The sequence below is a fragment of the Myotis brandtii genome, unplaced genomic scaffold, assembly GCF_000412655.1.
Source record: "Myotis brandtii unplaced genomic scaffold, ASM41265v1 scaffold63, whole genome shotgun sequence".
Lineage (NCBI taxonomy): Eukaryota > Metazoa > Chordata > Mammalia > Chiroptera > Vespertilionidae > Myotis > Myotis brandtii.
This window is the reverse complement of record NW_005370411.1, coordinates 1453832-1469693: the sequence shown is the minus strand read 5'-3', so window position 1 is coordinate 1469693 and position 15862 is coordinate 1453832. Positions and strand designations below refer to the sequence as shown.

The 15862-nt window shown below is 41.1% G+C and overlaps 1 protein-coding gene across 1 annotated transcript in view; it reads right to left on the bottom strand.

Moving 5' to 3' along the window:
• CRYBG3 (beta-gamma crystallin domain containing 3) overlaps positions 1–15862 on the bottom strand; it is a 134311-nt gene that overhangs the window by 68639 nt on the left and 49810 nt on the right. The window contains exons 5-8 of the mRNA XM_005880202.2: positions 9483–15486; positions 7229–7273; positions 6452–6567; positions 5028–5175 (exon numbers count right to left, since the gene is read on the bottom strand). Of these exons, the coding sequence (XP_005880264.1) occupies positions 5028–5175; positions 6452–6567; positions 7229–7273; positions 9483–15486 (6313 nt within the window). The remainder of the gene's footprint in view (positions 1–5027; positions 5176–6451; positions 6568–7228; positions 7274–9482; positions 15487–15862) is intronic.

The following is a 15862-nucleotide window of genomic DNA, read 5'->3' as shown; positions in this document are numbered from 1 at the left end:
TGATCCCCCCAATAAGTCTAGAAGCCACCTGGCACCATAAATAGTTATTACAATATTTTTTATTATATTCCCTATGTTGTACTTTACATCCCCATGACTATTCTGTAACTGCCAATTTGTCCTCCCCAATCCCTTCACTTTTTCACCCATCTTCCCAACCCCCTCCTATCTGCCAACCAGTACATTTTTATAAGAAGTTATGCTGATATGATGAAAATTATAAATATTAGTGATTGAAAAAGTATTACTCCAATATTTTCTGCTTTGTTTTTAGAAGTTTTGTTCCATGAAGCAATGCTCAGAGTTACCAAACTATCTGAGTGCCAAACACCTGTAAGCCTTCCTTCTTAGAAGCACAACAGAGCCACAGGGAGGAAAGGTTAAGTAAAAGCTGATCTCATGAGCAACATTAAAAAATAAATAGCAGAGAGGTACTACACCTTCAGTGTGTTATCTAATTTACATTGACAAAAGAGGTAGGAATTAGAGAGATGAGGGTAAAGGAAATCTGTTTTTCTACCTGTGGCATTTTATTTTCTTTAGTACAAGTTGACTTGAAGAAGAAAGGCATTATGAAATTTGACCTACATTCCAGCACACATCCACTGTCACCCTGTCCTGTCAGACCTTCCTTAAAATTTCACTTGTGTTTATCTCTTATCTATTCCCACAGTCAAAGTCCTTCATCAAGGCCAAGACTTCGATTATGGGCCTATACCACCAGTCAAGTACCAGCCACTCTTTATACAGCTGGGCTTGTTAGAACACCACTTTCCTCATGACACTCCTTGGCTCAAGACCCAAGCACATCAAATTTATATTGGTTTTCCTTTCTATAATACGGTACCAACCTAGCAATCTATACTAATCTCCATAACTCTTCAGTCATACTGGTCTCCATGCTCTCTTCACTCCCTCTCTGGCCTCTCTATGCTTTGTAAATGTTTCCCCCACTGAAATTAGAGATAATCCTCTGTACTCTTACTTATGAAAATCTTTAAATAGTCAAGTTCTAAGTAAAAAATGACCTCAACTTTTCTTAGGGAATCAAAACCACAATTATTTTTCCCTTCCTGAAAGTACAGATGTGCTTCTTTCTGAACACACAGTCTATCTCAGTAGGCGTGGGTGTTTGATTCTACGATTTAAGTTTCAGCAGCAAAATTCTCATCTAGGTCATCGTGAAATTCAAATGATGACTATGCTTTAATAAAATAGGTAAATGCAGTTAACAATCAGAGGTGACACTTACTGGACTGAACAATTGTATTTTTTATCACAATCAATTTTGCAATTTTAAAACTGTAATTTTCTAATTTTTTAACCTTTCTCCAAACTGAGTTCTCTTATTAATCATTATTAATAATTCTCCCTATGTAAAAGCAAGCAAATTGATACATTTTATTTTCAGAAAGTTAGTTCTAAAATGCAATACAGTAAAAAGCCATTACCTAAAACATTCTTTAAAGTATAAAAATTTATTTCCTTCTAAAGTTTCATTTCAAAAACAGCCAGAAATGCCCAGAACAGTCACCTGTCAATCTTCAAGGCTCTTCTGTTTGCTGTGAATAATAGAGTTCTAGGAACAGAACTGTGCCATACTCACTTCCCTTGGGGTCTGAGGGGCAGGAACAGAGCATAGAACTAAGTGTCTCACACAAACAAGCTTCCTCTGCATTGTGTTGTACAAACAATGTTTGGGTGGTGCACTTTAAAAGGGAAAAAGCTAGGAGGCATTCAAGTCCGCCACAACACAGAAGGAAACAGCATAATGGAACATGCATGACAATGGCTAAAAAAATGAAAAAATAAACAAAAATAAGAACGCTTAAGCCCTCAACTGTCTTTAATAGAGGATCAATTTTTTTTCTCCAGTTGATTGAAAAATTTTTCACTAAGTTCTAGCTTCTTCATGTTGTCTACTCAAGAAATAGTCTTTTGCAAGATTTGCATAATTCTAGATGGTCAAAGGTAGTAAACACTAGCGACGGAAGGGTGCTTTATAGTAGCCTAGCAACAATGAACAGTTTACTCTCAGTAAAGAAACATTTATATGGCTTCCTTCCAGACTTTTCTAGCCATGATATACTTTACAAATATATTTTGGTGAAATTTGCCATTTTAGACTATTAAAGCAATTAGTTGGAAGGGAGACAAAGCTGCAGGATAGAAAAAGAGTGGGAATGAATTGCAGTTTAAAAAAGAACAGTAAGAAAATCTACTTGTCTCCACCTCACATAAATACTTCAGTCACTGATCTAACATCTCTCTTCTTGGTTCGTTAATGAGGACACAACCTATGTAACTTCTGACCATAAGAAAAATGCCATTCCTTAAAAAAAATTAAATGCATGGTAAACACAGTATAATTTGCAATATTCATATCCTCTATTTGAGAAAAGAAAGCACTTGACTCGAGACTCACTGCGCTGCTATCCCACCCCCAGTTATTTTCACTGGGGCAGAGATGACGCTAGAGCAGATTCCACAATAATGGATGGCACCTGATCTATTCACAGCAAAGTGAAAAACACCATTGGAAGTATTATCTTTAAAGAACATTAAAGTTTTGACTAGTCCGAGTACAGCATCTAAAAGATGATGAAACAAGATAAGTTGGCGTAGGCCTCGGTGAATTTGGAATGGCCACCATGAAAGTAAAGTTATCCATAAACAGCATTTTGACACTGTTGGAGAAAGGAAGCAGTTTGATGCTCAATTCTTACTTTGTTAAATACTGAGAACAATGCTAATGCCTTTTCCATTCAATGCTCAATAGTTTTATTTTCCTTCCTCACTGAAAGTTGCTAGCCTGTTCAAGATATGTGGGCACTAACACTGCAATTTAAATAAGATTCCAAGAACAAACAATGGAAGAAGGAAAAAATGCAAGCATGACTTATTCTTTCTCATAATATATTCTAAGCAAATGACAGATGTGCAAATACCGCTTTATAGACATTCTTAACAGACTGTTTTTTTTGTTTGATTTTATTATTGTTTGATTGGGTGGAGTGGGTTAGGAGGTAGCTGCTTACAACATCTTATTCATCTTTCTTTCTTCACCAGGCCTGGCATGGTGCCTGACACTCACAAGGAGGGCACAAAACCATGTTATTTAAATCTTGGACGATTCCACCTACAAACTAATTATTCACTCAAGGAATTTCTAGTGAGTCAGCCAATTAAGCGAGCCCTATAGAGAAACACTGTCCTTTATGCCAGACCATTGATCTCCTTGCAGCACCAAAAACACCCTGCCAGGACTCCCTCGCGTTTCCTCCGCTGCCCAACTCCTGTTTGTTCTCTCAAGATTCCAATCTGGTGCCACCCGCTCCAGGCAGGTGTCTCTGCTTTGTGCGTCCTTGGGCCTTGCAGATAACTTCTTACATCATGTGGTCGTGTGACTCCATTGTCTCTCTCTAGATGTTGAATAACCTGAAGCACGAGACTGTATCTCACTTGTTTTTCTATTCCCAATACCCATCACAGTACTGGGTCCAAAAGCAGACACAGATATTTGTAGACACAGGTTTGTTATAGTTTTGCAGAAAGTATTACACATAATACATGCAGACACCCCTTTATGATAATATGAGTTTTTCTGTGTGCTATCTACAATTATCAAGAGTTTAATAATATCAATTCATATCATCATAATTTTCCGTTTTAAGCATATAAAAGAAATCTCCATAATTTGAAAAAAAAAATGTCTTTTGAGTACCATAGGCGTAATTAAACTAAATCATGTGCTACGTTACTGAAGGGACTTTAAGAAACATGGAGCTTGCTTCCCTTATCTGACATCTGACATTATCACTAATTCACTCCTCAAACCACCACAGGGCTACCCACAAAATGTGTTTTATACGGAAAGACTTCTCATCTTAGTATGAAATAACATTTTCTAAACAGAAAATAAAAATAGGCAATGCACCTTCTATTCCTCTCCCCATCCTTCCTTCTCCTAACACTTCCTTTATTTCTCTCCTTCTCCATCTCTCTCTCTCTCTCACAGAACTACACAAAGGAGAAGAAATCTATACTAAAAAAAAGATATTTGGAAATATCAATTATTTTCCTAAAGATGCCTGATGATATATTTCTACTGCTATTAAAAAAACTATATAAAAGCCTAAGCGACTGAACGACCAGCCAGCTGGTTGCTATGACGTGCACTGACCACCAGGGGGCAGACGCTCAATGCAGGAGCTGCCCCGTGGTGGTCAGTGTGCTCCCACAGCCAATCTCCTGTGGCCGGCCAACCTCCCACAGTCCCTCCCCCTGGCCGGCCAACTTCCTGTGGTCCCTCCGCCCAGCAGTCCAGCCCCCCCGCCCCCGCCCCAATCGGCCCTGATCACTGGTTAGGCCAAGGGACCCCAACCATGCACGAATTTGTGCACTGGGCCTCTAGTATATATATAATATCACGTACGATTTTATGGCCCAGATTACCATTAATACTTTAAATTAGCATTCACTTAATATGTATAATATGAAATAGTATAATTAATACTAGAGGCCCGGTGCACAAAATTCGTGCACTTGGCGGGGGGGAGGGTCCCTCAGCCTGGCCTGTGCCCTCTCACAGTCTGGGAGCCCCAAGATCGATCACTCCAAAGAGGTAGGCCCCACCCCCCAGCCAGGCTCCTCAATGGATTGCCCCTGCAGAGGGAGGCCCCGCCCATTTGACACAGCCCACTGGTCGTTGGCCTGGGCCTCCCTTTGTAGGGCAATCATGGAACGATGGCCGGGCCCCCGACCAATCGCATCGCACCCGCCTTGGCTGGCCTGGTGCTACTGGGTGCCATAGTGTGGTCATCCGGAAGGTCATTCAAACAGTCATTCTGCTGTTCGGCTGTTCGGTCGATTTGCATATTACGCTTTTACTATTATAGATAACAAAGATCAATGAAATTAGCACAAATTATGGCAACCGTTTCTAAACATTGCTAGGCCATAGTATAGCTTTACTATGTGACAAACAAAACAAAATAAAAAATAGAAGAAATCAACAGTTCTCTTACCTTTATAACACGTTTGATAGAACCCAATACAAAGTTTCTCTGTGGATGCATTCTGTTCTGAAGGATCCAGTCACGATTTAATACCTTTTCTCCTTCTTCTAACACACATTTCTGACCTTGGAAATGTGGTTTCTCATATAAAATCCAGCTGAAAAACATAAAAGCATGATCAGTTATAATTGATTTTCTAAGAAATGAAGCATAAAGCAAAAGAAAAGTCATAGACCATTTTATCTATTTGCATTTTTAAATCTGGGTGATTTTCTACTATTAGCATAAAATCCTATTTTTGAAATGATATATATGCTAGTTTAAGTACAAACAGTATAAGAAAAAATAAACTTGGAAGTAATACTTCCTGAACATAATACTATAATCCATGCCTATCCCTATATTTATGTATATATGCACTTTATAGATGTTGTACACACAAAGTTACAAATTTATAATAAAAGCAGTAGCTTAACAATTCCAAATTCCACTTCTACTCTAATTTTCCTGTCACTGGTTAACAGAGGACGTGTGTCCCATTTTACTACATGAAGCCAGCACTACTTAATGCTTACAGCATGACTACTGACCAGTGGGTAACTCAAATACTGGGCAAAGAAGTCCTGGCTTGACATATTCATGGGATATGGTCCATAAGAACAAGTGAGGTTCCCCCTCATTTTGACAACATACAAAGAATCCTTCATGTTTTGAGCAGGTCAGCTGCACAAATGACTAAGTATGTGGCTTTCACATTCTTAGCATCCCACAAACTTCAAACTCATTTTCAAAACTATGCTTGATTCAACTGAAGCCTTCAACTCAACTTGCCAAATCTGTCCTGTGAATAATGCAGTTACACAATGGTATTGATTGTTATATTGTATATATTAGCTCTTGCCACTTACTGTTGGCTTTAAGCACTAAGAACAGCCTATATTTGCTGCCACAGGAAACAGAACAATCTATGTATATAAAAGCCTAAGCAACTGTCCAACCAGTAGCTATGACACACAATGACCACCATGGGGCAGATGCTCCGACCAGTAGCCATGACGCGCTCTGATCACCAGGGGGCAGATGCTCAATGCAGGAGCTGCAGAGCTGCGGTGAATTGGCAGCTGTGGTTCTTGGGTGATGCACCTGGAACCAGAGCGGAGGGAGCCCTCACAATCCGGGACCCCTTGGGGGGTGTTGGAGAGCCGATTTTGGCTCTATCCCCGCAGGCCAGGCTGAGGGACTCCAATGGTGCACAAATCCGTGCACCAGGCCTCTAAGTTATAAAACACTAATAATACTTCAAAATATTCTGTCAAAAAAGAGGGGAAAGGGAATGTGACTTTAATAAAAAAAAAATACAAAAGTATAAATGGCAACCAAACATTTAATTTTGGGGGGGGGGGGATGCTATAAAATTTTAAGAGATCTCTTACCAGCCTCTTACAACTCTTATCAGTACTCCATTTGGAAAGGTCCATGATGTAGCATCGAGAATACTACAGTAGACCTCTTGTTTATAATTACTTCCGTGGAGATCATAGATAACCATCTGCAACATATAGAAAACAGGCATAATAACTAACTTTAAAAATGCATTTAAAATTGTAAAAAGTCCTAGAATCTAGAAAATAAAATATCCTGAGTATATAAAGTAGACAAGACTTTAGATCAGCCGTGGGCAAACTACGGCCCGCTTGAAATGAATAAAACTAAAAAAAAAAAAAAAGACCGTACCCTTTTATGTAATGATGTTTACTTTGAATTTATATTAGTTCACACAAACACTCCATCCATGCTTTTGTTCCGGCCCTCCGGTCCAGTTTAAGAACCCATTGTGGCCCTCGAGTCAAAAAGTTTGCCCACCCCTGCTTTAGATGTTAAATCCTTGAATAAAATAGTCCTTTTCTAAGTCAGCTCAAAGTCTTTACTTAAAACTCCTTAAGCCTAATAGTAACTATATTTTTCATATTATATATTAGTTTATGTAAGAATCTTATGCTGCCCAGCTGGCATGGCTCAGTGGTTGAGCATCGACCTATGAACTGGTCAAGGCATAAGCCCGGTTGCCGGCTTGATCCCCAGTGTGGGGCATGCAGGAGGCAGCTGATCAATGATTCTCTCTCATCACCGATGTCTCTTTCTCTCCCTCCCACTCTCTTCCTCTCTAAAATCAATAAAAAATAAAAAGAAAGAAAAAAACTTATGCTTACCTTTCCAGGTCTTGGGTTACACCTCAGAGTTTGTATGTCAACATTCTGAAATAATAAATGTGGAAGAAGTAAGCCTTAAGAAACATCAGTGGAAAGATACATCGTTCACTTTCTCAGCCATCACAAATCAAATTTCTCACATTTACTCGGTGACATTATGTGCAAGGTGTACCTCTAGGTGTTACAAAGAAGTAAAGGTAAATATAGAGGAAAATGTGTTGTCTCTGCCCTCAGGAAGCTTATGGCTTGGAAGGGAGAAATAGTTGATTGCACTCTCATGACTCTTGTAAGGGGTGGGGGGCTAAGTTAAACCCACAGGTAAAATACCAGGTTATGAAAGAAAATGCCAGGTTATGAAAGTTAAGGCAAATGGCACCAGCGTGGAGGGAGGTGAAGGAGAAGATTTGGAAGAGGCTTGTCTGAGGAAGTGGGATGGAGATGACCTTGAAAAACAGAATTTCAATAAGTGAAAAAATATGGCTGTAGAAAAAAAAGTCCAGGAAGAGAACCCGAGAAGAAGTATGTTGGTAGGAAACACAGGGTGTGAACCAGAGCATAAGGAGGCAAGGCTGCACAAATAGAATTTGGGGGCCTTGTAATACAGAGTGAGGAGGTTCCACTTGATTTGGTAGACAACAGGGAGGCATTAAAGAAACACTTATTTAAATCATTTTTTAAAAATGACTTTGCCTTGCAAGCTGTTGGATGGTATTCAAGTATTACTATTTGCTCCTAAGGCTATTCCATGTAAAGGTACAGGCTTTGGACCCCTAGAGAAAGTTCCATAGTAGGGGTCCTCAAACTACGGCCCACGGGCCACATCCTGCCCGCCAAAAACATTTATCCGGCCCGCCGGGTGTTTTTGCTGCCGCTGTGTGCATAGGAATTTGTTCATAGTTTTTTTTAAAACTATAGTCCGGCCCTCCAACGGTCTGAGGGACAGTGAACTGGCCCCCTGTTTAAAAAGTTTGAGGACCCCTGTTCCATAGTCTTGAGAATGCCAGAGAGGAAAGTCATATGTTCAATGAATACTCTACATTAGCCATTTAAACATTTCTAAGTCAAAGAAAAGTGTAACTGAATTTTAAAACATTTTCCAACTATAATGTTATCAGTTCTTTTTCTTGGAATTAGGCTGTTCATTGCCCTGCTTTGAATGAACAACAACATGAGCAACTAAAGTGAGAGGAGGCTGTTAAGCAAACAGTTAAAATATTTTTAAGTATTTAAAATATTTCCAACTACTATGAAATATTTTCATGAGATACATAAGCTCAACAAAATGTATCAATTTTTAAAAATATATATTTTTATTGATTTCAGAGAGGAAGGGAATGGGGGAGAGAGATAGAAACATCAATGATGAGAGAGAATCATTGATCAGCTGCCTCTTGCACACCCCACACTGGAAATGGAGCCCAAACCTGACTGGGAATAGAACTATGACCTCCTGTGGCTTAATCACTGAGCCACACTGGCTGGGCGAAAGTATCAATTTTTCTCACATATAGTCAGAGAAATTCAGAATCTTGTAACTTAATTATTTAGTTTAAAAACCAATGATAGTACTGATTGGTGTGGCTCAGTTGGTTAGAACGTCGTCCCATGCACCAAAGGGTCATGTGTTTGATTCCTAGTCAGGGCACATACTTTGGTTGTGGGTTCAGTCCCTGGTCGGGGTGCATGTTGGAGGTAGCCTATCGATGTTCCTCTCTCACACCGATGTTTCTCTTCTCTCTCCCCTCTCCTCTTTCCTCCCCCTTTCTCTCTCTCTAAAAAAATCAATAATTAAATAAAACCACACATATCCTCTAGTGAGGATTTAAAAAAACAACAACAACTGCCCTTGCTGGATGGGGCACATGCCCGGATTGTGGGTTTGATCCCCCATAGGGGGCATGTAGGAGGCAGCCTATCAATGTTCTACTCTCACATAGATGTTTCTCTCTCTCCCTCACTTCTTCTCTCTCTAAAAATCAATTAAAAATTAAAAACAAAACTAAATATAGCAAAGAACTGGAAAATAACTTGCTTCTCTGCCTTTAAATTTTGAGCTAAATTTTTTTCTCCATGTAACAACTTAGCTAAAAATACATAACTTATGCTACAGTTCAACCAAAGAATAAATTAACCTCTGATATTTTTAAAAACAATCTTTACACATCAAAACATTGATTTTTCTTAAGTTTCTAGGTCGTTTAATGACCCAAGCACTACTTCACTTAAGCACTAGTTAATAATCAAAATGACTTACCTCTATGAATGGGCTTAATCTGCCTGAGTTGTCTTGAGCACGGAAATATTTTGAAGCTGGTTCCTGCAAAGTCCCACCAAATCGGGCTCCTTTTTCTGAGGAGTGGGTTTTGGAAGTCTGCAAATACTGATGATAAGCACTCTTCACAGAAGAATGTAGTTTAGAAGTAAGGTCAGACTTTTGTAGAAACGAGGCCTTTTCTGGCCACAGCCCAATTTGCAGATTGGGGGTTGTAGGTTCCTTTGCCTTCACAGATAAATTCTTAGAAATTCCAGTCCTTTCCTGGTCATCATCAGAGTCAAACGTGCTGGAAGGATCTGACCACTTGAAGGCAACGGACTCCCTCCTGCTAGCTCTGAGACTTCCCTTATGCAATGACTCTTCTTCCTCTTCCCCTAACTCCTGCCTCTCCTCTTCATCAAAATTCATCTTTAAGCGCTCTGACACCGACTGGAGAAGTGATAAAACAGAAGAGGGCTGGTTGGCATTATCCCTAGATTTTGTGGAGCCATGATGACCAGGTGAGACCTCGTTGGATACAATGTCCTCCTGAGAGCTGTCATCCTCATAGATGGGAGACAAAGCTAAGGGATAAATTTTGTACCTTTTGGCTTCCACTGATAAGAACATTTCTGAAGTATCACTATCAAAGTTCTCACCTAATTTAGTACCTCTTTCAAAATGATGGACCAGGTCAGTTCTACTCTCAGATCTTTCACAGGTGACAACAGGTATGCTGCCAGGGGGTGCATCAGGAAATGAGGGACAGGTTCTCCTCACTTCAGCAGGAGCACACTTGTCTTCACCTTGAAGGGGTTCTTCATACAATATAGTGAAGGAAGGGTTTTCTTGTTCAGCCTGAGAAATGAAGGCTAAGTGAGAGTCTTCTCTTTTATCGCAACCATCTCCTAGATTTCTTGTTTTGTTATCTACTGCAGTAACAGATGTTCTTCTGTCTAGCCTTTCTATAGTATCCACAGGTTGAAAATCTGGCATTGCTAAGGCAGGGTAGCCTTCAAAATCCTTACTTAACGTAGGCGGTTCATATCCCCTGAAATAGGAAGCAAGTCTGTTGTCACGCGCTATCAAGCCTTCCTTTACTTCAGTGGTCTCTTCCTCCATTTCTCCAATACTCTCTTCAGCATAATCTTGGGGTACTTTTTCAGGTTCAGATATGGGAGGCATGGCCTCTGCTTGTGTAACGGGCAATTCCAGACCGGTCCCATATGTTTTTCCTACATCTACCACGGCAGGTAACACTTGGTGTTTCCTGACAGTCCCATCAGAATCTTCTGGGGCTGTTCTCTCCATCTCTATCATCGAGGGCATGGACACAATCGTTCTAACTGTCTCTTTAGCATCCCTCTTGCATGCTTTTCCCATTTCTGGAGAGGCAGGGGCTGCCTTCTTGGGCATTTTTTTCACTTCCAATGCAAAAGGCACCTTTTCAGTTTTCCTAGTAACTCCTTCAGCATCCATTTGGTAACTGTTTTCCATTCCCAACACAGGCCTTTCAGTCTTTTCAGCAACCCCCTCGGAATCTTCATGGTAGATGTTTACCACTTCAAACATAATGGGCATCACCTCAGTTTTGTCCATATCTCCCTCAGCATCCTTTTGGTAAATATCTTCTATTTCTGATGCAGGAGGCATCACTTCAGCCTTTTCAGTAAATCCCTCAGCATCTTTTTGGTAGATATTTTCTATTTCTGACACAACTGATGTCACCCCGGTCTTGCCAACATCACCTTCAGCATGCTTTTGGCAAATATTTTCCATTCCCAATTTAACAGACATCACTTCAGTCTTTCCAGTAATTCCCTCGGCCTCTTTTTGACAGATATTTTTTACTTCTGACATAACAGGCATCATGTCAGTTTTGCCAACATCCCTTTCAGTATCCCCCATCTTACATGCCCTTTCCATTCCTAAAAGGGCAGGTATTCCATCAGTTTTTTCATGATACCCCTCAGCATGCATTTGGTGTACTTCTTGCATTTTAAAACTGTCAGCCGTGGGCTCAGCTTTTGTCTCATTCAATTCATCATCCCTTTTATGTGTTCCTCCCATTTCTGACATAAGGGGGACTGCCTCATTTTTCATAACACTTAATTCAGCATTCTTTTGGTTGGTTTTTCCTATTTCTAACATGGAAGGGATAAGCTCAATGTTTCCTATGTTTCCTTCAGCATCCTTTTTGTGCACTTCCCCTACTTCTGACATTGCAAGGGGTATGCTCTTATTACTGTGTGCTGGCAAGCCTTTTTCAGGCATACACACAAGACTATCAGACAAACTGCTTTTGGATGTCCCAGGTAAACGGATGTCATCATTTGCGCACGGAGGCCATTGGACATTTAATACAAGAGTTCCAGTATCCTCTGTCCCAGTTTTTTGATTATTCACACATTCTATTTCCATTTTCTCTTTAGAGTCCTCTTTGAGAAGTACATGTGTTTCTACCCTATCATCTGACCCTTTATGGGGCAAGTCTTCAGCTAGTAAAACAGTATTTGATTCCTGCAAGTTTATACCATCAGACTGTCCAGCTCCGTTTCCTTTAATTGCCTCTGTGTTACTTACAGAGAAGAATCTACCTAATACTTTATTTTCACTAATTTCACATGTGCTTTGATTTACTACCTGTTTTGACACCACCAACTCCCTTACAGGAGGCTTAACACTATCACTGTTCAGAATTTTTGGAGTATTAGCCTGAAGTTCAGAATCCCAGGTAGTCTCAGTATCTTCAAAAGCATCATTTGTTATATGTTTTTGGACTGAATTAATAATCTCACTGACTAATTCCCTAGCTTGATCTTCTAACAAACAAGATACATTCATTCTATCAGAATCAAAAAGGAGACTCTCCTCACCAGGTGTAGGCGAAACACAGGCCTTTTCTTCCCCTTGGACTCCTGCCATGTTTCCCAAGTCCTGCTCTTCCAAATGCTCTGTCAGTTGGGTCCCCGGCTGTGGTGCCTCCGCTGGGTTCTCCTCAGACGTGCCTTCTGGCAGGGCGCCAGGATCCATGATGCCGTCTTTGGCCAGATGCTCCTGGCAGGTATCAACTGTGTGTTTGGATTTCAGGCCTTCCCTAACAGAATCAAAGATCTCATCAATCAACGTGTCAGCCTTTTTCAGCAAACCGCTTCTGAGGGCCCCGAGCTGGTGCTCAGCAGAGGCTTCAGAACACTGCTGGCGGGAGCTGTTAACTGACGCCGGGGCCCCAGCAACTGCTCCCGCCTCTGCTTCCATGGGCCTGTCAAACGGGGCAGCAGTTGGGAAATCCAGCGATACCGTCCCAGTATGATTACCAAAATGTCCCTGAAAGGAGGTCACTTCAGCCCCTGTTGGTACAGATGCTTCCAATTCCAAATAAGAGCTATCAGGGTACAGCCGGTTAGTTAAGGCACCTTCATGTGTGGTATCTATAGCAACTTCTGCAGAACCAAAATTATCCTGGGGATTATGTGAACTCGCGACCATGCTGACTCCTTTGGCCTTACTAGAGGAAGGCATGCGGTCAACCCCACCTTTCTTTCCCTGAGACGAGGCTTCCTTTTCAGATCTGAGCACAGAAGGAACACTGAGAAAGCTTGCATCTTCAGGTGCAAAAGTGTTTTTTTCCAAAGTGATGTCAGAACCCAGAAAAGGTGAATTTACTTTTGTGCTGTCCGTTTCTTGGCATTTGGGGCAAGTATTAGTTAGGCTGAGTTCTGCTGTTTCTGAGAAACCTGAAATCTTTTCAGTCCCACAAATATCTGAAGGTTCATAACTCACACAAGTGTTGGCTTTTTCATCATGAATGGGAGGTAAAATCCCAGGTGTATTACTTCTGAGAGAAGCAGAAGCATAAGCCAACACTTCTACCTCTGTTTCCTTTACACCTTGATATCTGGAGACAGAAGGAGAAACCTCCACTTGGGAATTCTCTTTAAGTCCAGCATCTGAATATTTCTCTTTAAGCTCATTATGATCCACCAATTGACAACTTTTGTCCTGTTCAGCCTCTGGAGAGGTTAACTCTGATAAGATAGGCTTTGCTGGCACATCTGTAATTTCAAATGGAGAAGAAATTTTATCCTGAGAAATGTCTCCAGGGTCTGTGTGGGAAACAGGTATCTCGGAGAGGGCTATAGTTTTTCCTCTTCCAGAATGTGACTCCACAGGAACACTATTCTGACCATCGACTTCAGCTTTTGAGAAAACTTTAGCAACGTTACTAGTTTTAGTGTCCAAGGAAAGAGAACCAGACTTCTCCATAGTGCTTTTCCTTGCTCCGCTGTTTGAACGCATTAACTCTGCTTTATGAGGGTCCTGAGAGGAAATGGAACTGTGATGCTCAGAGAGGCTTTCATCCTCCAATCTCGAGTCCGCCCCCCTCAGGTGGGTGTCACTGGTTTCAGGGTCTAGTGGAACCTGGCATTTTTCACTATTAGGAAGAACATGCTTGGATTCAAGAATCACAGACGTGTGCCCAGGGTGAAGGCAAGCTGGAGGACTCTTCCCGTCTGCAGCATCAATGTGATTCGCCACATTTTCTTCTCGACACCCACCAGGCTCACTGGAAACACCAACAATGTTGACATCCCCTGTTTCAATGAGCACAGAAGACCCCTCAATCTTTAAAACAGGCACATCCAACCTGCTCAGCATACTAATTCCAGAAACAATGGGGGGAGATGAAGCACTGGAATTTGATTTTTCACAGTCAAGGGTAAGAGAGGTTCTGGTATCAAGTGATACTTGAGCTTGTTGAGGACTCTCAGAGTCGGGAAGAGAGTCTGAAATGTGATTTCTATGGAGTTTGAAGGACAGTTCAGGGGTTATTTTGTTTTCTAGGCAGGCTACACCTGGTGACTCACTGATGCATTTTATAGCAGCAGGGTCCTTTTGATTGATTCTAAGAACATGAGGCATTTTGCCATGTGGCCCCAAATCAAGGTTTTTGGGTTCTGCTATAGACAACTGGTCAGTATCTTTGGGTAATGACTCAATTCCATCTTCTGCATGGTTTGCATGACTTGAAGCTGTGGATTCACTGACTGAGACAGTTTCTGTTTCTTGCCTGATTTCTGTAACAGCTGGATTTTTCTGTGCATCTCGGGCAGACAACCTGTTTCCTTCATTTACAAGTTCAGTGCCTGTCACAGCATGTCTCTGAAGAGCAGCGGTGTGACTGGCAGCCTGTTCTGATGAGTTACCTACAGTTGGCGTGTCAGAACACTCACTCTCTGGAGACGGCAAGTCTTCATGCCTGATGGATTTATCTGGACACGGAAAATCTGTACTTTCCTGTTGGGTACTGTCACTTCCATCAGATTTACTACAAGACAAGTCAGCAACAGCAGGGTGCTCAGGCTCGACATGCTCTTCCCTTTGCACCAGGCTCCCATCACTCCCGATGGAGCTGTTTTCTTCTGTTGCAGTCTCTGTAGGAGTTATCCTCTGAAAGCCTGGACGGCCAGGGACTGTGCCGCTGCAACTTCCTGTAAACAATGCGGAACACACTAGGTTTCCGTCAGTCTGAGAAACTGGCACAGGACTTAAATGCTGCTGCGAGTCAGATTCTCCAACAGCAAAGCTGGAGTTAGTCACAGAAGAAGGGGATGGCCTACTTCCCTCAGGTCCCCCAGGGCCATTTTTATTTAAAACATCCTTAGAAGAAGCAATCTTCAGCACGTCTGGGTTGTTTCTCAGATGGCTTTCTGTGTTGAGACTTATTCTGCTACAATCAGAGTCTTCTAATAGGTCTCCATGCATATGTCCTTTCATAGCTATGTCTGTGCTAGATGATGACAAAGATGACCGCATCCCAGCCTCAATCTCATTCCTAGGGCCAGTATGTGTGCTCGTACTAGAGTCAGAACTTTCATTTTCTCTGTCCAAGGGATTCACAGTTTCTAACACAGTCTGTTGCTTCAAAAATTTCCTAATTTGTCTGGGGCCTCGATACGTTGCATATGTTACTGAAGGCCTCTCTGGTTTACCATCTGCTTGTCTGTGAATAAACAAAACAAAACACAAACAGCATGAGAGTATCAGAAAATATAATTAGAACACCTTAAGAGTAATCCCAGAAACTCTGGTGAAGTGTATCTCATAATAGAGAAGGCTTTTCACCTTTCTATGCAGAGAAAAGCTATAAAACCAGCAGTTTGTTTTTTCAAATTACAGCAAAGCTTTGACAATAGAAATTCTCACTGTGGATATAAATATTTTGAAAGTATATGAATTAAAGAACTTTTTTAAGTATTTCAACCCAACAAAGAAGCAGCTTCCTATATAAATGACATTGGAAGCATGAGTTAGTGTATAGAAAAGAATCTAAAAATTGTTACTCAACAGGTATATTTAAAGGCCATATGGATATTAAA